The sequence below is a fragment of the Vombatus ursinus genome, unplaced genomic scaffold (assembly GCF_900497805.2).
Source record: "Vombatus ursinus unplaced genomic scaffold, bare-nosed wombat genome assembly UNPS02014813.1, whole genome shotgun sequence".
In the NCBI taxonomy this organism is placed as follows: domain Eukaryota; kingdom Metazoa; phylum Chordata; class Mammalia; order Diprotodontia; family Vombatidae; genus Vombatus; species Vombatus ursinus.
In genome coordinates, this window is record NW_020954591.1 from 20,170,077 (window position 1) to 20,194,582 (window position 24,506).

Below are 24,506 nucleotides of genomic sequence, written 5' to 3' on the forward strand. Positions count from 1 at the left end.
TGTGTGTGTGTGTGTGTGTGTGTGTGTGTGTGTGTGTGTGTGTGTGTAGGGGGGTGCAGTTATGGAAAGTTTGTCCCGGGGCGGCCGAGCTCAGGGTACTCCCTCTGCTCCTCCTTCCAGTCCCCCACCTCCGCCCCGGGAGGTTCTGGACGGTCCGTAGGCAACGCTCCGCCGCGTGGGGCCGGCTCCAGCCAAGGGCAGCGGCGGCCGTCACTCTGGGGCGGAGGATTGAGGGACCGAAGGGAAGTTCTGCCCTCGTCCGCCCCAGCTGCTTCCCACTTGAGGGAGATCGCTTCCACCCGACTCGGTGTCGGGTCGGGGCGAGGACGGTCCCAGGGCATCCCGGAGGGGGGTGAATTCGCCCCATGGAGAGATGTCTCGGGGCGCCCAGGATTCCGTCTCCGCTGTCCCCTCCGCCTTCGCTGCAGTGCAAACTAAGTTTGGGACAAGTTGGCAGGGCACGGGCCGCGGGGACTTTGTCCGGGCGCTGGAGGAGCCGCGGCCCGGTGAAGCACCGGGAGCGCCTCTTTGTTGTGGGTCCCCGGGAATGGCTTTTCTATAGTGTGTGAAGAAAGGGCAGGATTACTCTTTTCTACCCAGCTGGCCGCTGGAGGAGTCCGGAGACTGTCCTCCCTGGGCGGGGGGTGGGGAGATGCCTCTCTCTCATTCCTGAGAGGCGCAGAGAGCGAGAGGACCCGGGGATGTTGAACTGGGCTTTTCCATCAAAATGTCTCTTGAGTCTAGACACTTTGATTCCGCTGGGGCGCTGGTGGTCCCTGAGGCTCTTGACAACTCGGTTCTGCTTGGCTTAGTTGGGCCTCACCCGGCCCGGGGGCAGTTGCACGTCACTGGCCGGGATGTCCCACGCAGGCCTCAACACCCTTGGGACTAAATCCAGGCTCTCTCCCAGGCTTTTTCCTCTGTAAGTTTCCCTCCCTCTGTTCCTTTCTCTTTTATAAGTTTGTTTCGCTATTTTCACCAAACTCCTTAAGTTTCAGGAACACTTTCGCCGCGGTAATTCTGGTGGCAGTTGCATAACATGTCTTCTCTGTGTCCTAGCTTAGCTGACTTTTCTGGGACTTGACTTTCTTAACTTCCTAATGCCACGCGCTCGCACTAACCCGGAGCGTTTATTTCCTGGGACCATCGAGGAAGGTGCTCGTAGTGTAGCCTTTACTTTTTTGTTTGTTTCCATATTATCCATTTACATTACCTGTCTTTGGAAACCAGGAATTGCAACTTCCCTTTGGGAGAAAATGCAACCTATGGGACCAAATTATCCTAAATTCGGAGAATTTGGCTGGAAAGCCTTTAGTGTTTAATTCTTCCCCAATTTTCTGTGTACTGGAGTAGTACTGAGTCAGAATAAAACTACATCTGTATGTCATGTTGGTATGGAGACAGCATGGTGTGTTGGTTAGAGTAACCTCCTAGGAGGAAATAGCCCCGACTCACCATGTGACCTTGAGCTGGTAAATAACCACCTATATGTTCCCTGCGGTGAAGTGAAAACTAATGCTATTAACAGCTCTGTGTACAGGATATTTTGTAAGGAAACATCAGGGTGTATCTTTAGGAGTTACATTGTGTGAAGAAAATAGGTTTTTGATAAGGGCAATAGCTATTACATTATGGGGGGGGCGGGTAACACATTTAGGGCAAACTAGGGTGTTCGTTTGTAACATATGTAGCGTCCTGGGCTTTGTGAACAGCACCAAGCCAGAGAAGATAATATTAATATAGAGTATGTTAGTAATACATATGATAAGTAGAAATTCAAATGAAATCTTTTCAGAAATAAATTTTTCATGAATTTGTTTATTTTTGAAACAATCTTTGTGAATACTTTTAAAACAGCTAGAAAGAAGCAGGAATTCAATTTCTAAATTCTGTTTGGATCTCTAATAATTGCAAATTGTAAAATTTTTGAAATTAGTGCATAATGCAAAGCAAATAAAGATGAAAGTAGTTAGCTGTTTACTATCAGAAAGGTTGTACCTAGAAGATTTTGGCCTTTATTTTAAGATAAATATCTTCTGCTGGGTTGGATTCCCTAAGGTCTGCTTGAGAACCAGTCATTCTTGGAATGATCCACTTCCGACCTTTTTAGTTTGTTTCACAATGCCTATTGTAATTCAAATGTATCACTAAATTAGAACTTCCAAATTCGGCAGAAATGAACTGTTCAGAAAAGGGCCTTTTAAATTTACATGACAGTTTGAGTTGACCTCATAAAATTTGGTCTAATTAGCTCCAGTTACTTAGAGAATTCTGCTTGATGAATATATGTGTATTCCTTTGAAATTAATTCTCTGAGCATTTAATCAGAAGAGTCCAAGTCAGAAACTCAGGTAATTTTGAAATTGTGTCTTAGATAATAACTGATGTGGAAATATTCAGGTTAATTAGTAGGATCTTAGAAACTTAGGGCTTAGTAGGGACCTTAGAGACCATATAATCTAAACCACCTTATGTGGTTTGCAGTAGTTTTCAGCTGATATTAAAGCAGTACATATTTCTTTCTCTTTTTTACCAAGTCTTTATGGAGCATTGGGAGGTCAAAGCTTATAGAGTAAAAAATCTTATTATTTAAAGCAGTCTTATCATTTAAAGCACTGTTTAGTTTCTTATGTCATCTGACAACTCTGAAATCTCCGAAATGTTGATAGGTTCATAACAGACACATAATAAGTTGAGAAATGGTTTAGGGAGCTTTAGGGTGTACCAGGTAGATTGTCTTGAAAAAAAGAGAGAGAGAGAGAGAGAAACCTGAGATTTAGTTGATATAGGAAGCTTTCACATGAAGAAATTGCTTTTACCAGGACAAGTCTGCACCTTCTCTGAAGTTTTGTAGTTCTAGAGAGTTTCTCAAGGCACTGAGAAAGTTAAATGATTTGCTTTGCCCAGGGTGACACAGTCTACAAGAGCCAGAGGCTGGCTTCAACTTTTGTCTTCCTAGCTTCCAGGCCTGTTCTCCCTCCAATATTATCACAAATCAGACTAATCTCATTATGTAAGCCAGTTTTAAAAGTTATTTTATAATTATTTAACTATGAAACTTCACAGTAATATTCTTTCAACATTTTTTCCCAGCTGTTAACTTTCTTGAAAATTGTCAAAGAGAAGTATCTCCACTTTGTCTGTCCATAGTATTGCTTTTACAGAGAGATTAAGTTGTTTTTTAAGGTCCCATCTTGCTCAGTGATCTATCAACCTGGATGAAGTCAAATGATCTTTTGCTAGGCATATAAAATACTTTACAAGATGGAGTTATTATTTAACTTGCTTTTGTGTGTTTGTGTGTTGTTAAAACAAGGACACAAGCAAAAAAAAAAGAAAATATTGAAAATACGTTGGTTAAGATTTTAAAATGAAGGTTATAAATTTATTTTTTAATATTCTCTTTCATTTCAGGGTTACTCTTACAGCCTTTCTCTATCATGTAGGTGAGTCTTAAGTTCTTTCCTAGGCCAGTATAACCCATTTTACAGATGAGGAAACTGATGCCCAGAAAGATTAAATCACTTGCCTGAAGGTCACACAGGTAGTATTAAAGTCAGGGTTTGAATTTAGCTCCTCTGATTCCAAAAACTGCCTCCCATATAATACTGTTCAACCTTGGGTAAATCACTTAACCTCTCTGGTCCTCTATTTCTTCATCTGTTAAATGATGATGTAGGACCAAATGACATCTGGGTTCCCTTCCAGTTCTAGATCTATGGTTTGGTCTCTTCCTGTAAGAAGCAGAACCTGGGTTTTAACCCAGGTTTTCCGATTCCAAAGCCAGTGCTTGTTGTACCACTGTAGCGTTCAGTTGTGTCTGATTCTTTGTGACCTCATTTGAGCTTTTCTTGGTAAAGGTACTGGGGTAATTTGCCATTTCCTTCTCCAGTTCATTTTACAAATGAGGAAACTGAAGAAAACAGGGTTAAGTGACTTGGTCACTTAAACAGGGTCACATAGCTAGTAAATGTCTGAGGCCAGATTTGACCTCAGATTTTCCTGACTCCAGGCCAGGTACTCTATCCACTGTGCCACCTAGCTGCTCTTTATACCATTATGCCATATTGCTTTTCTCTTTAAGACTATGCTAAGGGGGTACAAACTCTGGCAGTTCCTACACAATTGGAAAGGGTTCAAGTAGGAACTGAGCAACAAATTGCCTCCTTTAGACTAACCCTTGAAAATATGAGGAGGCTCAAGACAAGATGATGTTTTTGCTTTTTCTTTGAGGCTTTCTTCTCTTGAAGATTGCTCCCAAGGCAGGGAACAGTTGTAATCTACATCAGTGGAAGGAAAGAAACATTTATTAATCACCTACTATGTGCCAGGTATGGTGCTAATTAATTGCTTTACAAATATTATCTCATTTGACCCTAACAACCTTGGGATTTAAGTGTTATCATTATTCTCCTTTTTACAGTTGAGGAAATTAAAGTTAAATGACTTACCCAAGGTCACACAGCTAATCAACTGAGGAGAAATTTGAACTCAAGGCTTCCTGGATCCAAACCAAGTGCACAATATGGTGCTCCATCTAACTGCTTGCATAGGAGAGAATATCCATACCAGTGAACTCAAAAACACATCGAAAGTTTGAAGTAGGGGCAGCTAGGCGGCACAGTGGATAGAGCACCAGCCCTGGATTCAGGAGGACCTGAGTTCAAATCCGGCCTCAGACACATAACACTTACTAGCTGTGTGACCCTGGGCAAGTCACTTAACCCCATCGCCTTGCTAAAAAAAACAAAACAAAAAAAACAACAACAAAAAAAGTTTGAAGTATAAAACTTTAGTATGTGCTCCCTACCAGTAGTACTCAAAACAAGCCAGCACAGCTGAACTTTCTTGTGGCAGTTGCTTTTTAGAATTAACTACCTTGTAATAGATGAAAAATAAACCAGATTGCAAATCCTGTTTTGTTTTGTTTTTTTTAAACCTAAACCATGTTTAGGTCCAAATTGCAGTGTAAAGTTAATGAGTGTATTTCCCTAAGCATAGTTATGTTGAAATAAATTTTATTAAAAAGTGGGGGAAAAAAGAATTAACTAACTTATAATCCTTTATTTACCAGTAATTGGTACATATAATATAGCATGTCAAAACTGTTATTTATGGGAAGACATAAAAACAGGCGTGTTTAGCAAATGCAATTATTTTTATGACTCTTACACTAAAAATCTTCGGGTATGCAAATCACTTAACTGATACTCAAGAACTAGATAGGCATACAAGGGAACTGTCCAATGATGGCCCTAATATTACACAAATTTCAGAATTAAAGTCATTGGCTGAATAGTGGGCACTTGGATGAAATGAAACATCAAGAGTTAGATGGCAAAATAATGGAACCACACCTCTGTTTGAATATCGGCTCTTTGCCTCCTCCTAAACTTTGGAAAAAAAAATTTTTTTAAGGCTTATTGATGCATGTAATTTTTACATTATGGTACTTTCTGGAAATGCTGCTTCTTTTGACCCTTTCATATTTCAACCCTTCTTTGTTATAAAGAAAAATAATTAAGCAAAAGCCTCTAAAATGTGTATGGCGTTTTACCCTAGTAATCCCATGCCTCTCTACTGTGAGGAAGGACAGGGACTTCTCCTTATCTATCCTCTCCTGATTATCATTGGTTTTTCAGTTACTCAGAGTTTGGTTTTGTTTTAATGATCTTTTCCTACAGAGACATGTTCTGATTCTTAGCTCTTACATTACTCGGTATCAATTCATACATATTTTCTTGCATGTTTCTCTGAATTCCTTGTATTCATCATTTCTTATTCCACAAGACTTTATGGTCCTTTACATTTGTGTACAGCCATTTCCTGGTTAATGTATACCCATTTTGTTTCCAGACCTTTGTGCCACAAAGAGTGCTACTAAGAATATTTAGGTTTACTTGGACCCTTTGCTTCCATTTTTGACCTCGGGTTGGGAGGAATGGGCAATTGAGGCACTTTTCCTGTATGATTTCAAATTGATAGCCAGAACTTTTGTTAACCAATTCAGAGTTCCACCACAGTGCATTAGTTTTCCTGTCTTTCCACTGACCTCTTCATCCGTGGCTGCAGTTCTTTTTTGTCTTCTTGGTTAGTTTGCAGGATATAGGATAGGGAGGAATCTTTTTGTTTTAAAAGGCATTACTACAGACTGATTATCCCAAGGTCCTTCACTGAGTGACTGCATCCTACTTTATGGACTTTACTTTTTAACAGGCCAGTCTTTTTCAGTGAGAGAAATTACCTCATCATCCTTGCCTGTTCACCTTTCTTTCCTACATCTTAGTCTTTCACAGGAAGTTTTGTATCCTTGAAATAGCCTACGAACTTATTCAACCAAGCTTATGGCTTTTAAAACAGTATTGAAAGCATACCTTTTCCAAGAAGCCCTTCTTAAATAATCTGAATATGATCTATATACTATTAAGCATTAGGAAAAATCTGTCATTGTTTTAAATACTTTTTTATTCTTTTTTCTTTTTTAAAAACATCACTGTGATTTCCCAGTGACTGTCCCCTTCTGTCACATACCTGACCCTCATAAACTACCCTTGTAACAAACAGGTATAGTCAAGTTAAATAAATTAATTGAATGATCCATGCTCAGGTTTTCAGGTGATTTTACACCAACAATACCTAAAGAGCCCAATTATGATACACACACACATACACATACATATTTAATGCATATATATGCTATGGGAATTCCATCTATACCATGATCCCATAACTCAAATTCCAAGGACGGAGGTGTAATAAGGTTATATTGTATTTACATGTCATTATGGATATTTGGGTAAAAATATGATAGACATATATAGCTATTTCAGTATTTGAAAATAACCTGTTTTGATCACTGCGGGTACACCATTTACTTTCTCAGACCACAACTCCTCTATTCCTTGGGATGAGTTTCATGAGTTGCCACAGTTGAAAAAAATTCATTACCTGGTAGCCACCTTTTTTGGTGTGGAGCCTCTCCTGTGTTTAGATTGTTGGAGAACAGTCCCTTGAAGGGATGGCAGTTGTAGCCTTTTCTCATCTTTGTGGAACCTAACAGGAATATATGTTTATTGGTTTATTAGCCTCTGAGATGGACTCAGGGGTACCTTCCATGTCACAGTTAGTCATCAGAAGAGGCTTTTAATAGAGGTTGATATATTCTGTTTTAGTTTTCCACTTAGATTGTGAGTTTCTTTGACCCGTTTCTTACTTGAGTTATATCAAATAACTTAATGGCTATTATAATGCCATGCCACATTGAGGCTTGATAAATAGTTTTGAATTTATTTTTAAAGTGTTTTGAGAGTAGGGACTGTTTGATTCCTTGTATTTGTTTCCCCAGTCATCTTGCATAGTGTCATAGTAAGTAGATATTTAATACATGCTTCTTTGTTTGGTGCATTGGGCATTTTGGTTGCTGTGTATTTAAGAAAAAAATTTTAAAACTCTGACCCATTGGATCAAAGATTGGGAGTGAGTTTTGATAAACTCAAGTTAGAGAGCATACTTAAAATACTGCAGATGCATTAAGTTCTTGGGACCAAGAACAAAAATTTATATTCTTGGGTAGATAGTTTGCCATTTATGTCTGGGCTCAGAAGTGGAAAATGATTTTCATTTCTAGTGAGCAGTTTCATACTTTATAACCTTTGGTGTCTTGCAGTTGCCCTTTAAGTATGTTTTAAACTGATTGGTGATGGCATCCAGAGAAATGTAAAAATTTAGAATTATTCCACTTAAATGGCCAGTGGTTTTGATTATGTTCTTTCCTTGATAGCCCAGCACCCACTTAAAAAAAAGTACATATTCCAAATGCTTTGGAAAGGGTAAAGTTTTGAAAATTCCTTTTGGAAAAATTTTTTCATCCTTAACCTTATTTATTAAGATGATAAAGTGTGTCAGAATGTCTTGTTTTTAGTCACTAATCCTAGTCTGACTTATTGCATTCCTGCTGTAAATCCTTTCAAGAGTTTGTAATTTGGACATTAAATAAGTTGTCTCCAAGCCAAAAGTTTAGCACACAAAGTTTGTATCTGAGAAAATATTCTCTCTTCTTTATGAAACCAAAGAAATTTGTGTCCTTTCCAAGCAGGCAGGCAGGCATGAGTGCAGCTTACTATTTTAAAAAACAGTTGTTTTTCACTTAGCTGTTTTTAAACATATTCAGGGTTTTTCCTGAAAAACGAAGAATACCTGTGGTGTTTTTTAGTTCATATTACGTACATTTCCTACAAGATTATGGTGAAAGGAGGTCAGGCAAGCTAAAACAGTGTGTGGCACCTCATTCCTCCACCCTCCAAGTTGGAGAAAGGTTTTAACAGAGAGCCAAGAATTTTGGAATCTGTTTAGGGCAAATTCACTCAACACTTAGCCCATGTATAAATATATACATCAACGCATGAATGTTGTGTGACTCCTACCTGCACTGGTTAATTTTCATAAATGGAATTTTTTTTTGTTACATTCAAAGATTCTGCTGCAAAACTCCAACCTATCTTTTGGGGACACTTTATTGTGAAATAATCCCGCTTTATAGGATTTCCAAGTGTTGATTGGTGAAGGTGGGCATTGAGACTTGTATATTTAATATTACAGTTCTGTGTCTTCATGGTTTAGCCATAGATTTTGGAGTAGAGTTATTTTACCATGCCATTACTACCGTGCTACCCATTGTTTCCTTTCTGATTTTCGTAATTCTTTCTAAAGAAACAACTGTACTAACAAAATTAAATACCTGCACGTGACTGATGACTGGATATCTTACTTTTGTCTATAATTCTGTATGAGACTTGTTTTTTTAATAACCAAGTGATGTTATGGGCTTCACTGTATTGATTAAGTTTATAGTTTCAAGTTTAAGAAAGTATATTTTCCCTAAAAAAAGGATGAACTCCACAATTTGGGTATGTTGCTACCAAGCACCTTTGTCATAACCCTATGGTTGGACAGTAAAGTTTGTGCCAGAGGCAAGTTTTGTCAGACTTATCTCTGCCTCTCAAAGGCTATTTTTCTTTCTCAATTTTTAGTTTCTATTTCTGTGTTTAAAGCAAAAAAAAAAAAAGACCACATTTTAAAAGTATTCAATCACTGAATTTAAAGAGGATAATCTGTAGTAAGCTTTTAAAGAATCACTTATATGTAATTTGGTACCATTTTCACTGGTCATTAATTTATCATTATGAGTCATGGATTAATTTAACCCTGGTCTTATCTCTAGACTTGATTGGGATTATTTCTTTCTAATTTATCTAGATGCTTAATCAATCAATCAACAAGCATTAATTGCCTGGTACATTCTAAGCAAGGGAGATGTAAATGCGGGGGGAAAAAAAAAAAGGAAACAACCCTTATCCTCAAGGAGCTTGCATCCTCCTAGAGGATTTAGCATGCACATGTGTAAAAATATAATACCTTACATTAAAAAAATTTTTAATTATCAAAAACTTTCTTTGCCTAATTAATTCCAAGTTACTTTCCAGAATAGATCGATCAATTCATATCTCAGCCAATTAGTCAGTCAGTAAGCATTTACTAAGTATCTACTATGTGCCAGGCACAGTGTTAAGCTCTGTAGATACAAAGAAAGGCAATTGGCAGCGCCTGCTCTCTGAGGAACTCATAGTTTATTAGTGGAGACAACCTGCAAACAAATAAGTACGGATAGGCTATACATGGGATAAATAGGAAAATAATCAACAGAAAGAAGGCACTAGAACTAGGAGAGATTGGGAAAGGCTTCCTGTGGAAGGCGGGATTTTAGCTGGGACTTGAGGAAAGCCAGGAAGTTAACAGTGATAGCTTATATTTTCATAGTGTTTAATAATTTTTAAAGTGTTTTCATGTGTTTCTCATTTGTACCTCACAAATTGCCCTGTGAAGGATGACAAGGTAGGTATTATTTTCCCCATTTTATAAATGAAAATAAAGAGGGATTAAATGACTTGTCCAAAGTTGCATGGACAGTAAGAAGTGGTAGAGCTTAAACTAGGTGGTCTTTACCCCACAGTAGGTACTTACTGTCTTACACTCATTCTGAATTTGCACCGTCACTGGGGACTTCAGGTTGGCTTGGCAAAAACAGATTTCAGCAACTTCCCTTTAGAACTATTAAGCTTAATTAAAAGGGCAGCCTTAATTTACCTTTCAAGCCTCTAAATCAGCTAGGTCCCAAGAACCTTGATATTTCCCTTCATCCTATTCCCATGTGACTGAAAAAGAAAGAAGATTACATTCCTAAATTAATGCTCTCTGAAAAGAAGCAAAAGTACCAGCCACAACAGTGGCTTAAAGCATAAACTCTTTTTTTGTTATTTTTGTGAGGCTGTTGGGGTTAAGTGACTTGCTCAGGATCACACATCTAGTAAGTGTCAAGTGTCTGAGGCCGAATTTGAACTCAGATCTTCCTGACTCCAGGGCTGGTGCTCTATCTACTGTACTACCTAGCTGCTTCTAAGGCATAAACTCTTATAACTTCAGACTTCTTTGAAATATTTTTAGGAAATGCTAGGTGGGCCAGAAAAATCAAAATAACTTTCCATTCCATCTGGAGTTTTCTCAGTTCAAGAGAGGTGGTGCAGAATAATGAAGCACTAGACTTGGAGTCAGGGAGACCTATGTTCAAATCCCACCTCTTACACTTACCAGCTCAAGGACTATTTGACCTCTCTGGACCTCAGTTTCCTCATCTGTAAAATGAGGGGCTGGACTTGATCTGTAAGGATCTTGCAACTCTAAGCCTATGAATCCAGTGAGTGAAATTGTGGCTAAATGAATAGATTGAGAGAGTCACTCACCTGTATGTTGATCTTCCATCCTAGGAAAGGTCTTTAAATTTCCAGGCCATCAGAGGGAGATGGGAAAGTAGACAGGTAGCTCCTTTTCATTTTACAGAATCTCAATAGTTAAGGACCTTAGAGGTCCCTCATCTCTAACCTGAATAGGACTTCTTTTTAAAAATATCCCCAACAAATAGTTATCCAGCCTTCCCTTGAAAACCTCAAATGATGGAGAACTTACCCACCTAGTCCAGAGGTGGGGACCCTGTGGCCTCAAGGTCACATGTGGCCCTCTAGGTCCTCAAGTGCAGCTATTTGACTGACTCCAAACTTCACAGAACACATTTATTCTATATATTTGTACTGTGAAATTTGGATTCAGTCAAGGGGCCACACTTGAGGATCTAGAGGGCCACATGTAGCTTTGAGGGCCCAGGTTCCTCACCCCTGACCTAATCCCATAGGTAGGCCATTCCACTTTGGGACAGTTAGAAAGTTTTTACTTGCCTCAAGCCTTCCTGTAAGTCCTGCCCATTTCTCTTAGTTCTGTACTCTGGGGCAAAGCACAAGTCCAATCTTCCTTTAAATATCTGAAAAGTACTAACATGTACCTCCCCCCAACTTCCCCCTACTCTCTTCTTCAAGACAGAGATCTCCCTCCATTCAAACACAACAGCAATGAAAACCAAAACAAAAATGATTCTTGTCTGTCATCGTTTGGATTCTCACCATCATCCTGGTCAGCTCATTGGTGTCCCTTTTACAGTATGGTGCCTTCAGTTGGTCTAAATTTGGCCAGAGTGTAGTGGGGATTTTAACCTTCCTCATGGATACTGTTGCTGTTCATGCTGCCCAAGATTGCCATGCTGTTGACTCACATTGACCTGCAGTGTTTTGTTTGGTGTATAGGATCTAGAGACCTGGGATGTCAGTCCTTTTTCTTCATATTACAAAGGGAGGAAACTGAGGCCCTCAAAAGAGGTTAAATGATTTTTCCAAGTTCATTCAGGGAATGTAGTAGTGTCTGGATTTGAACCTAGAGCCTTTGCCCTCAAATTCAGTGCATTTCTAATCTTTCCCATCCTGTAACTACAGCTCCTCCATCCTGAACTTAGCCAATTGATTCATCATACTTACAGAATCATAAACTTAATAGTCATGAATAAAAACAAAGAAGCATGCAGAATAAGGGATGAAACTTTAACTTATTACACTGTACATTTCAAATAAAATAGAATCAAACAAATTGACAATAAAATAACAGAAAAACAGAAGCAGTTTAATTGCTCATTGTCACTTTGGTTTTTTCTTTTTTTAATATACTTATAGTTGACATATAGACCATTTTGATTTTGCTGATTTACTATGTAGCACTTTGTATCTTTCCTTATTTCCTTGTTTTCTTCAAAGTTAGTGCTTTATGGTACTGTAATACATCCTAATTTTATTCAGCTATTCTTCAGTCATTGAACCTAGACAGTCTCCAGGTTTTTTTTTCTTCTTCTTTTATTACTATAAATAGTGTAGCTCTGAATACTTTTGTACAGATAGATCCTTTTTTTCTTTTCCATGCTATCTTTGGAATAAAGTCCTTGGAATTATGAAGTTAAATGTTATAATCATTTTGGGACATATTTCTATATTGACCTTCAAAATGTTTGTATCACTCTACAGCCCCTCCAACATGTGAGGGTACCTGTTTCTCCACAGCCCTACCAACTTGAAATTTATCTTTTTTGTTATTTTGCCAATTTAGTGGGTAAAAGATGGTATCTTAAGGTTATCTTGACTTGTAGTTCTCTTATCTTTAGGGAGTTTGGTATCCTTTTATGTGGTTATTAGAAATTGTGTTTACTACTTCAAAAATTGTCTTTTCATCTCCCCTGGGGAGTGTTTATTCCTCTTGTAATTTCTTTGTAGACTGATATGTCTGATCTATTTACCATGAATATTTCCCCAAATCTATTCATTATTTTAGAAATCAGAGATTTAGAGTTTAAAGAGACCCTAGAGGGTATCTAGTTTAAAGCCCTCAATTTATTGATGAGGATACTAAGTTTGAGAAGGGTTATAGGTGACTTGGCCACCAGTTGAATCATTGGTTGAGCTAGGATCCAAACATGCCTATTTCTTCTTTTGTTGTGCTGAATCCCTTCCTCTTTTTATAAACAAATTCATTGCTTTTGCCTCCAATAACCTCATCTATTTTTTATTAGAATATTCTTCTTTTTGGTAAATTGAGGCAAATTGCTTATTTCTTTTTCTTCTAGTTTTCCACCAATAGAATATAAGCTCCGTGAAAGCTGAGGGCTGTATTCTTTTCCCAACAGTGCCTCACATATAATAGGCACCTGTTATGTTGAGTACTCTTTGAATTGAATTAGGTTTAAAAAAAAAATTTAGGTCATTGATCCAGTTAGAATTTATTATAGTATAGTGTGGCTCTATACTCATTGTTAGCCATAGAATTACACAGTTTTGTAAACTTTATTACATTGTGATGCCACTAGGTTCTATTTCATGCCATTGAGTTTTTAAACCCAAGTTCTAGGACTTTTATTTGACACTTTGGCGGATCTGTGATTTCATCAGTGTTAGACTCCCTCCATTGATGCATATTGCAACCTCTCTACACTTTTTTATTCTGAGATTCTTGTCTTTATCTTCCTATACATCCTCCATACAGTGAGCACCCACCCAAAGGAGCCCCTACTTCTGTTTTTAATTATTCTAACTAGGTAGTGCTTGGCTGTCTGTTGTCTCTCATTTGCAGTATATCACCGGATCAGTTCATATGCATCCTAGTACTTAGTAGGAGGAAACTTCCACTGGTGACATGGATCCAACTTATACTTATTATGCTCCTTTCTCTTGTCCTCTGAATAATTTGTAATTCTGCTTCTTCAGAGATCAAGATGTGCCATAGTTCACAACAAAATAGCAACACCAAGAGGACATTGGTGCTAAAAAGATGGACCTTTGTTACAGGGAGCAGTTTGTAGTCACTGAAAGCCTGATGCAGTACCCAGATGTGATGCTGTAACAGAGGTATATGCTGCCTGAAAAACTCCCTAGGGCAGCTGAACCATATTAAAATGTAATTGGGAAATGTTTAACAAAATAAATAAAATTACAGTACAACATAGATAATGTTAATTTGTGGTTTTCTAAGTCAACAGGCAGCTAGTAGTGATCTCTTTCTATTTGAGTCTAAGGCAACTGTTGTATCATGAGAAAGTTCAGGTCCTGTCTCCAGATTTTTGGAGGACAACCAGCAGATGAGAAATGGGACAGATTTACTGATGTTTTTATAGTGAATTGTTTTCTTTGGTGACAACAATGGAATCACCATATTTGGACTCTACCACCTCATTACCTCATGTACCAAGTCAGGGAGTAACTGTCATACTTAAGCAGATGAAGAGCAGCTGGATCTGACTAAATACATTTAGAAGAAATCCATTTGGGAAGTGATTCAGTGTTAAAGAATCAATTTTCCATGCTATCTTAGAGGAGAAAATTCTAAAAGAATAAGAAAGATTAAGGTCTATCCTTTCTATCTCTCTGCTCAAATTGTTAAAAGGCATTTGCAACTGCAGGATTTTGTCTTCTTAGCTAGCATTTAATTAGTGCTTTACCTCTGGGAGGTAGGTACTATATTATCCCCTATTTTACCTATGAGGGAACTTAGGCAGATAAAGGTTAAGTGACTTCCCAGGGTCACACAGCCAATAAATGTGTGAGGTGGGATTTGAATTTAGGTCCACCCTGCTCCAGGTCCAGGGCTCTCTCCACTGTATGGAACAACTGTCTCTTTTTTACACATCTTAATATGATTAATCTTTGTGTATGACTAAAAGAAAAAAGAACAGTCAGACTTTGTAAAGAAATATTTTGTATCAGACTACATCTTTACAGTCATGTAATTGAGTCATAGACAATAAAATATTGTGGATTTATTGGTTTTTTTTAAAGAATTTAACTTGGTAATAAAAAGGAAAAGTTCCATATACACTAAAAATGTTTGCAGTAGCAAAGATCTGGAATCAAATTAGATGCTCATTGATTAAGAAATGACTAAACAAATTGTGATACCTAAATGTGACAGAAACAAATTGTTATACATTAATGGGATGGAATATTACAGTGGTGTAAGAAATGATATCTAAGATTTATATACTACTTACTACGTGCCAGGTACTGTGTTAAGCATTTTACAATTGTTATTTCATTTGATCCTCACAACAACCCTGGGAGGTAGGTGCTATTATTATCCCCATTTTACAGAGGAAGAAACTGAGACAGAGGTTACATGACTTACCCAGGGTTACATAGCTATTAAGTGTCTGAAGCCAGATCTGAACTCAGGAAGATGAGTCTTCCTGACTCAAAGTCTGTATTCTATCCACTACCCCACCTAGCTGTCTGAAAGGGACCTTAGAGGGAGGTCATCTTAATCATTTCATTTGATCTTCTTTTCTGGGACCTGGAATTATATGCCAGGCACTGTGCTAAGGGGTCACACAGGTAAGTGGGTGACAGAGCCAGGATTCCAACCCACACTTTCTGGCTCTCAGTATAATACTCTTTCCTTTACTCTGGTTACTGTGTTACCATAATAATAAGTTCTATTAATTAAGTTGAAGAAAATAAGAATCTAAAAACTGATCTAGGTATCTGCCCTCAGAAAAAAAAGGGGTCATAAAATGCAACTATTGGACAGTGGCAAGGAAGCAAAAGTTCATTTTGGAATAACCCCCCAAAAAATCCCATTAAATTAAAAACACAGACAGTTGAGAGAAAATGGCCTTGTAGTTAACCAATATTTTTATTTTTTTAAATAGTAAAAATAACATCTGACACTTATTTCGTGTATATTATGAGATACTTCACAAATGTCTTCATTTGATCCTCACAAAGACCCTGTAAAGCATACAGGACAAATATTGTCCCCATCTTAGAGATGAGAAAATTGAGGTTCAGGTTAAGTTCCCAGCTGAGGTCATAATTAGCTAATGAGTGGAAGTTCTGGGGGATGAACCTAGGTCTTTTGTCATCAGTCCAATATTCTTTCTAGTATATCAAGTTGCCTCAGTAAATTATTTTGTAAGCTGGATAACAAGGAGAGTCAGGATCCTATTTTTTTTAGATGTCATACTAACTAATACCTGGTTCTGTATTATTTCCCTTATTTCATTTTTGGTGTATAACTTCTTTTTTGGAGAGGTATGAGAGGTTGTGGGGGAATCAGAGAAAATGTCTAGTCCACCATCTTGTTGCTTACATGATCCACCATTTCCTTTATTTCAAAGCTAAAGTGATTAGATAGTCTTTGTATTCTTCTCAATGAATATAACCAATGTCCCCATTTCTACAGACATCATGAAGATAGAGGTTGTTTCAGCACTTCTCTTCTAGATGTAATTGTATATTGATGTAATATATTTCCAGTTCTAGCTCCAGTGTTCATCTCCTAGCAGCGTGTCCATGAGCAAATTGTAACTTCTCTGGATTGTAGTTTCCTCATATGGTTTTTTTTTTAAGTTGGTTAGATCAGATGATCTCTGTAGTTCTGCCCATTTCTGATGGTCTAAGATTCCATGAGTCTCTTCAGATTTTAAAAACTTTGGGAAAAGGTTAAAATTGGTGTTTTGTTTTTTTTTTAAAGGAGAGTCAAAGTATTGAAAGAGCCATTTCTTAGAATAATGAAGGACTGATGTTTGCAGAGTGGAGAGAAGTGATTAGCAGAGCCTGGGCAGGAAAGAAGGGAAAGTGGAGTAGATAGATACTAAGCAGGATTTATTGGCAAGCAGAAACAAATAAACAACCCTGCAAAACAAACCAATAAACTTTAAATGAAATTGTAATAAAATGTCAGTGGATCACCAGCTTTGATAGATCCTACCTAGGGGACAATTGATGTACAGATACAGATACAGAATGTCCAAAAAGTATTGTATGGTTTATGAAAGGTTGAGCTTTCATAAACTTAAAACTGGGCTAAAATTTTTGGGATACCTCACATAAATATCTGGTATCTTAGGACCAGCTTAATTCAGAGAAGTTCATCATTGATTTAGTTTCAGAGTGATGGAATTTTTGACTACAGTAAATCCTGCCATATACTAGGGAGTACCCACACTGATAAAATCACAGTTGTGAAATACAATTGAAATATTAAGCATTACAATGGTGCTTTTTCTGGCTTTGACAAATATGTTTAAGATAAGCCAAAAATTGACTGTATTCCATTTAGTTTGCATATTGTATTTTAATGTAATAAACTAGTAGACTAGGTGGCTAGAAAACCTGACTGAGGCGAGAATATCTGAATTAATTAGAATACTGCCTGAGACAGCTTACTAGCTGTGTGACCCTGGTTAAAGCGCTTAACCTCAGTACCCTCTGCCCTTGGAGCCACTTGGAGGGTGGAGACCTCTACTCCCAGAAGCTCCATTTAAGGAGGGAGCCCAGGTTAGCCTCTCTTCATTTCCTACTATCTATACTGCTGAACTAATTCATCATGCCTCCATGGTGGGGGAGGGACTTTCTTTTCCCCCTTTCCTGCCTTTTTTTTTTTTTTGCTTCCTTTTGTATGTTGTTTTCCCCTATTAGATTGTAAGCTTCTTGAGGGTAGGGACTCTCTTTTGACTTTCTTTGTATCCCAAGCAATTAGCACAGTGCGTGGCACACAGGCACTTAATAAATGTTTATTGACTAATTCAGCCTCATTTTCCTTATTTGTAAAATGGGTATATTAATAACTCACCACACTGGGTAGTTGTGAGGATCAAATGAGATGATATATGTAAAGCACTTTGCAAATTTTAATGTGATATAGAAATTGCTGTTAATATCTTGTCATGTTTTATTTTATTAACTTCAAACACACTGATTTTCATGAAATATAATATTTTTCAAAAAAATCGTGTAAGATTATGTTTTTTAAAGCAAATAACATTTTTCTTTTTCGTTGTCTTTTTCAGATATAGATCTGCAAAATGAGGACTCTAGAAATTTTTAGGTTCTCTATAGGAACTATGAAGATGGAAGAAAAGAAAAATTAAAAAGGAAATTGTTTTTAAAGTATGTTTACAAGGAACTGATACTGTTGGCAGTAGATTGTGGGGGGGGTTTGTTTTGTTTTGTTTTGTTTTGTTTTTGGAATAAAGTACTTTGAGAAGATTGTATTTATGTTAAAAAGGAAACTGGACTAACAATGAGGCCAAAGACTTTTCCTGCTACAACTTATTCTGGAAACAGCAGACAGAGATTGCAAGAGATTCGTGAAGGGTTAAAACAGCCTTCCAAGTCCTCTGGTCAAGGGCTATCCGTTGGACCAGGCAGTGACACCTCCTTGGACACCAAAATCTTTGTAGTAAAAGATGCAGCAAGGCAGCAGCAGATGAAACCTACTCCAAAGTTTGGACCTTATCAAAAAGCTTTGAGGGAGATCAGATATTCTTTGCTACCTTTTGCTAATGAATCAAGCACAGTGGATGTAAACCGGCAGATGTTACAGGAGTTGGTCAAAGTAGGATGTGATCAGGTAGGTGTATGGATTCCCTTTGGGTTGTATCAAGTAGTCATGCATTGGGGGTGAAGTGAAGGTGGTGTTTTAGCAATGGTTGGTGTATTCTGAGATCCAGATTGGTCATTCATTACAGAAAAGATTTCTGGGCTCTATAGTTGCTCTTGTTAATTAGTCATATTATACATTTGTCTTCTTTCCTATGAAAGTACTCTTTAGACAACATCTGGAAAGTTCTGTTATCTTTTGTGCACTTGAGAAGCCAGGAAGCTTCCAGCTAAACAGTTTTCTCCTCATGTATACTGATTTAGTGTTCATATTCTTTCTCTGACTGTGTACTTTCCCTCATTTCCTTGTTACAGGAGATGTGAGGTCAGTTCCTATGGGTGGATAAGAAGAAATAGAAGAGAGAGGAAAAAAAATCAAGTAACCTGTAGACATGCTTCCATGTACATCCATAAAATAGGCTTGTGTACTTTTTTTTTTTTTTGGTAATTTCATATGACTGGGATGTGGCCATTTAGAAAATTCTTAATTTTGAGAGGCAGGTAGGTCTAAAGTAAAACTAGATGTGATTTGTAGGTCCTTATTAATAAAAATATTATTTCCTTGTGAATGACTCCTGAAAGCCATTGTTGTACCATCTGTTATCCTAGTCATGGCTGCTCTTTCAGGACTAGAACAAGCTGGTGCTTTTGCTAACCAAGTGCCTTGAAAAATGAGATTTCACTTTCAGAAAAAGTGAGAGTTATTTAAGTGTTTTAGTTTTGTGTTTGTTTTTTTGGAAAATATAGGAATGAAAGTAAAGTGAATACTCATGACATTTCATACATGACTATTAAAGATAGAGATCATTACTATATTCAGATTCTTTTTTTTTTTCCTTTAGGCAGTTGAGGTTAAGTGACTTGCCCAGGGTCACACAGCTAGTAAGTGTCAATTGTTTGGTCTGAGGCCGGATTTGAACTCAGGTCCTCCTGACTTCAGGGCCAGTGCTCTATCCACTCTGCCACCTAGCTGCCCCTGTATTCAGATTCTTCAGAACACAATATGTATTGAAAGACTTTGTTGCCTTTCAGTTAACATATAACTTAGTTTGGGCCAGAACTGTGATTTCATTGGCATAGAAAACCTCCAGTTAGAAAATTAATGCGGACAGCACCTCCTCAGCAATTTATTGTTTCAAACAGCTGTCTGGAGGCACTGAAAGGATAGGTGATATTCCTTGCATCGCACAGGTAGACTTGAATGCAGGTCTTTCTGACTTGGAGTCAGGATCTCTATCTGCTGTCTGCACTGCCTTTCTTGGTTACAGAATTTTAATTTTGCTGGGTTTTGTAGTGTGTTTGTGACACTATGCCTGCTTTTTCAGTGCCTTCTTCATCAAGATGCTGAGGCTGTGCACAGGACCAAGTATTTTATGGCACGCATTGTTGTATAGAAAGTGTTTTACAAAGCATGAAATCATAAATAATGTGGTGCAGAGGGTTTTTATAAGTGTAAAATGACAGCAGAAGGCATGACCTTGCTCAGTGCAAAAATATGAAGCTAAATATGCTGCCAAGTGTTATTCCCTGACAAACAAAGCTTGATGGGTTTGAAAGTACAGAGGGAGCAATCTTGGAGAAACATCAGAGTGAGATCATGGAGAGACTTACAGGTCAGCAGCAGAATTTAAAATCTGTCCCTGTAAATCACTTGCAAACAAAAGAGGTAATTAGAGATGGCATATTGGGTGCAGTTGTGTTTCAGCTGTGATTAAAAAGAAGCAAGTGAAGCATGTGATCCAAAACACAGGTGGAATCCCACTGTATCAAAATCCATTAGTGATAATTGCATTACAAAATATAATGTAGAGGATGCTGTCTCTTCTGTTTCTACTGGGTAAGATCCCAATGCTTTCAAATTAATTAGGGTGGGCATTCCAGTAAAGTTCTAACCAACAAAAGTACACTTATTTTAATTGCCAGTACAAAGGGACCTGTTTACCATACTTAATGCCTCTGAAAAATTATATCTAAAGTAAATTTATTGTATAGCATTGCTTTGTAACTCAAAACAGCTGTACCTCCACCCATACCACCCACCTCAGACATCCTAGCAAAATTTGACTTGTGTCTGGATGTGGAGGGAACCTACCTTTATCTTTAAAGGTTTTTTAAAAAGCACTCTGGGAAAAAAGATATTGTATAAACCCAAACAATGAGAGATGAGAAAAAGTGATTGAACACCTCTAGTTTTTGTCTCCTTTTGCTGGGTAGAGCTGGGTATCATTGTAATTCAAATAGGACACTTAAAAGAGAACCCAATTGTATCTGCACACGTCTTCCATCTTTTCTCCCTCTTCCCTTCCATCTGCTTTGAGCCTTATTCCCTTTCTTCGTCATGATGGGAAAAAATTTAAACTCTTTTCCCATAATCTAGTAGGCATAGAGCTTTATTTTGATTTGGCTCTGTTGAAGTTTGTACCAAAATGTTGCTTTTGCCATATTATTTCAACTGAGCTTGATTCAAAGTGCATCATTCTCTGTCAATTGTATTTATTTTTCCTTGAAATAAGTGGAGACTTAAGTCCTCTGCCCTTTTCCTCCTGTGCTTATATGTTCTATATAATGAGTCTGTGAATTAAACTTCATAGTCCAATTACTGAGGAACTACATAAATACTCTAGAGGGGAAAAAATGACCTCTGTGCCAATAATTTTATTCCTTGAAGAAAGCTTTCCTTCTAATGCAAAGTTTGATGTTTTTTCAAGGAGTTGAAAAGATAAGTTTTCTGGCTTGAGTGTAATGCATTTCCAAGTATCAGTTTGATTATCTTTTATTGGCCTGTAATGAAAGTTTTGGTCTCAGCTTTAGCTTATCTCCTTATTTTTCATTTCGTTCCAGGATTCTTGCATATATTTTTTTCTTTGTCACAGATCACTCTTGTTTTTTTAAAGAAAGAAATAAGGCTTTGAGTCTTTTCTTTTTCCTTTTGGCCGTCTTTTAAGAACCACTAATTTGATTATGCTGAAATTGTAGTATGAAGAATGTTCACATTTTTCTGGAACTAATACTTTTATAATTCATTTACCAGCTAGTTACGTTACAAATTGCACATTACAGATTGCAAGTTCAGCATGTACTATGTAACATGGTTTTGGTTAGGCTAGTAGACTGAAAATGAAGTGCTTCTTGAAGACAGCTGACTTACACAGAACTGGAGAAGTTAAGATGATTTGTCTGTTAAGAAAAGGGAAGGAATTCTTTTGAATTTTCTAACCTGAAAGTTCAGGAAGAAAAATTATCTTCCTTAAACCCAGGGAGCACCAAAACTAGAAAGATAGGGTTAAAGAGAGTCCCCAGTGACCCCATTGTCTCACTCTGTATATCATCATCAAGAAATCTCAAAATGAAAAAGAACAAGTAGGGTATAACAAAAATGGAAATTATTTAGCCAAGTGCTGTATAACCACTGGACTTAGTTCTCCCTTTTACACACTCTGCCACCAAAACTTCTTAATAATGTGTAAAATTAAATACTTCAGGAATTGTAATAAACTCATGGTCTTTGGCTTAGCTGGATTTTTTTTTTGCATCTTCTGGTTTATCTGCAATCAATTGACTTAAGAGTCTGTGGATAGATTTTAGAGGGTCTGTGAAAAAAACTTGGGGGAAAATTGAATCTTTATTTTCTGTACCCTCCAACTGAAACTTAGCCTTTCCTTCAATTATTTAAAAACATTTTATGCACTTTACATCCATTGCCTATTTGATTCTAATAGAATCAGGAAGAGGTATTACATACATATCATTAAAAATCAAAAACAATATTTTAATAAGGCTTCTCCAGATTCCTAAATGGGTCAGTGACACACAAAAAAAAGATGAATAACTCCTGACCTAGAATAATTTTGCCCGTGAGTCCCAAATAATCCCTATGTCCTTCAAACCCCAGACTCAGAAGTGAATCGAAGTTTGAGACTCCAGGCAGAATCAGTGCTGCCCTTGGTGATGATAGCAGCAACCAGGAAACGCAGAAGTATGCATTTACACCTATGGGCTTCCATGACTTTTATTCTCAATCCCAGACTTGTACTTCCCTTCCAAAGCATACCTGCTGTGTGCACATCACCTGCACCTTCACTGGCCTCTTCAGGCTACCAGTTTAGGAGATAATATGGCCAGAGTGGTATTATTAGGGAAAACTGAAGTACTGTGAGAATACGTCTTATTATGACAAATGAGGAGGTCCCCACACCAGCCAACCTACCATTAAGTTATGAAATCAAATGAACATAATGATTATACGTTTCTTAGTTCTGAGAGGCAAATGTTATGTTCTTAGACTAGTTCATTTTTAGGACTCTTTCTTTCAGGAGAAGCAGAAAAGTATAATAGAGCACCAGATTTGGAGTAAGGAGAGACTTGGATTCAGATCCTGCCTCTACCACTTAACTAGCAGTGAGACTACAACCAAGTATCTGAACCCTATTTCTTCATCTGTAAAATGGGAAGAATAATAACATTTGTATTTAACAGGATTGTTGTGGATCAAAGGAGATAATGACATGACTTAGGGAAAAGATTATGTTTGCATTTGGAGTTTCGGCTTGCTTCTTACTACCCAGTTTACCTAATCACTTAACCTCCATTTTATCTGTAAAATAAGGAGGCAAAATAGGCATTCCCTAAGGTCCCTTTTTGCTCTAATTCTATGATTCTATATTAATAGCTTTGTAGGTTTTGAAGAGTTATATAAATGTTTATTATTTTGTGAGATTTTGTTTATTACTATTCTTAGGTACCTCTTTTTCAAGTCTTGGTTATGCAACGATATACCTCATTCCAAAATGTTTTCTCATTTTCTGACATTACTTATTAGTATAATAATAGTATTCCTCATCATCTTTAATCTCTTTTGCCATAGTCTTAGTGCCTAAATGGGGTTACCTTATTATCCTAAGCATTAGTAATTTAAAGAGATAAAATAATCTATCAGTGACTTCAGGTATAGGTAGATTGGATGGTCTGCTGGGGCTTTGTGCCTAGGCGTGGCTGCTCAGAGGGCTTCTGTTCTAACAGACTCTTGCACCTTTATACTTATATACAGAAATTAATAGACAGTGAATTTAGTGGAGAGGACATTAGCATGGGAGTGGAGGGGATCAGGAAAGGTCTCATGTAGAAGGTCATGCTGGACCTGAATCTTGAAAGAAACAACTTCCAGGCTCACCTCAGGTACCACCTATTGAGAAACCTTTTTCTGGTGCTCTTACTGTTCATGCTCTTTCTCTTTCCTAGAATTATCTCAAAGTGTATAATTATTTACATGTTATATCCCCCCCAGTTGACTGTAAACCCCTTGATTTCAGGAACTGTTTTTTATTTTGTCTTTGTAACCCCAGGATTTAGCATATGATGTGGCTTAAATGCTCACTGGGGCAAGACTTTCTCTGTCCCTATCTTCTCCTCATGGGCCTTCCTTCCTGCAACAAATTAATATGCAGTACCACCTTGATTTACCTTTTAGGTATTTACTGTAAAGGTTTTCAGGATTCTCAATAGAATTTTTAATGAATAATTGTGAAATGCAAGATTGCTAGAAATCCTTACAAGTACCAATGACTTCAATCAAAATAGAGGCTCTTATTTAAATAATGAAAGTTAAACAAAAGCACGGTGTACAAATTGACCAATTCTTCCCTTGTTTTGAACTTTTAATCATTACAGTTCTTTAGCTATGCTGCATGTATATATTATTATAGCTAGCATTTATATATAGCACTTTAAGGTTTGCAAAGCATTTTTATACATTATGTGCATATACCTATATATTATCAATGTTATATATACTTGTAAAGAGTTATGAATTTATAAATCTATAGTTTTATATATGTACATATGAATAATCCTATGAAATGTAGGGGCTATTATTATTCTGATTTTTCAGATGAGAAAACTGAGGCTGAGAAAGTTCCAATGACTTGCTCAGGATCATACACCACTAAGGGTTGGAGGCCAACTTTATGTTCAGGCCTTTCTGACTCTAAAGTTTGGCACTCCATCCGCTACATCACGTAGCTGTCTCAATAAAATAATATTGAAAAGTAGAGAAAACAGTTCACTCTTAAATTTATACAGAATCACTATTTCTTTGTGCATTGGTAGTAAGAGCTCATCTGAAAGTTATTTCATTTCATTAAAGATATTTTG

General features: G+C 37.3%; 1 protein-coding gene across 1 annotated transcript in view; it reads left to right on the top strand.

Moving 5' to 3' along the window:
- LATS2 (large tumor suppressor kinase 2) overlaps positions 1–24,506 on the top strand; it is a 74,248-nt gene that overhangs the window by 183 nt on the left and 49,559 nt on the right. Inside the window, exon 2 of the mRNA XM_027835140.1 lies at positions 17,765–18,327. Coding sequence (XP_027690941.1) covers positions 17,998–18,327 — 330 coding nt within the window. The 5' untranslated portion in view covers positions 17,765–17,997. The remainder of the gene's footprint in view (positions 1–17,764; positions 18,328–24,506) is intronic.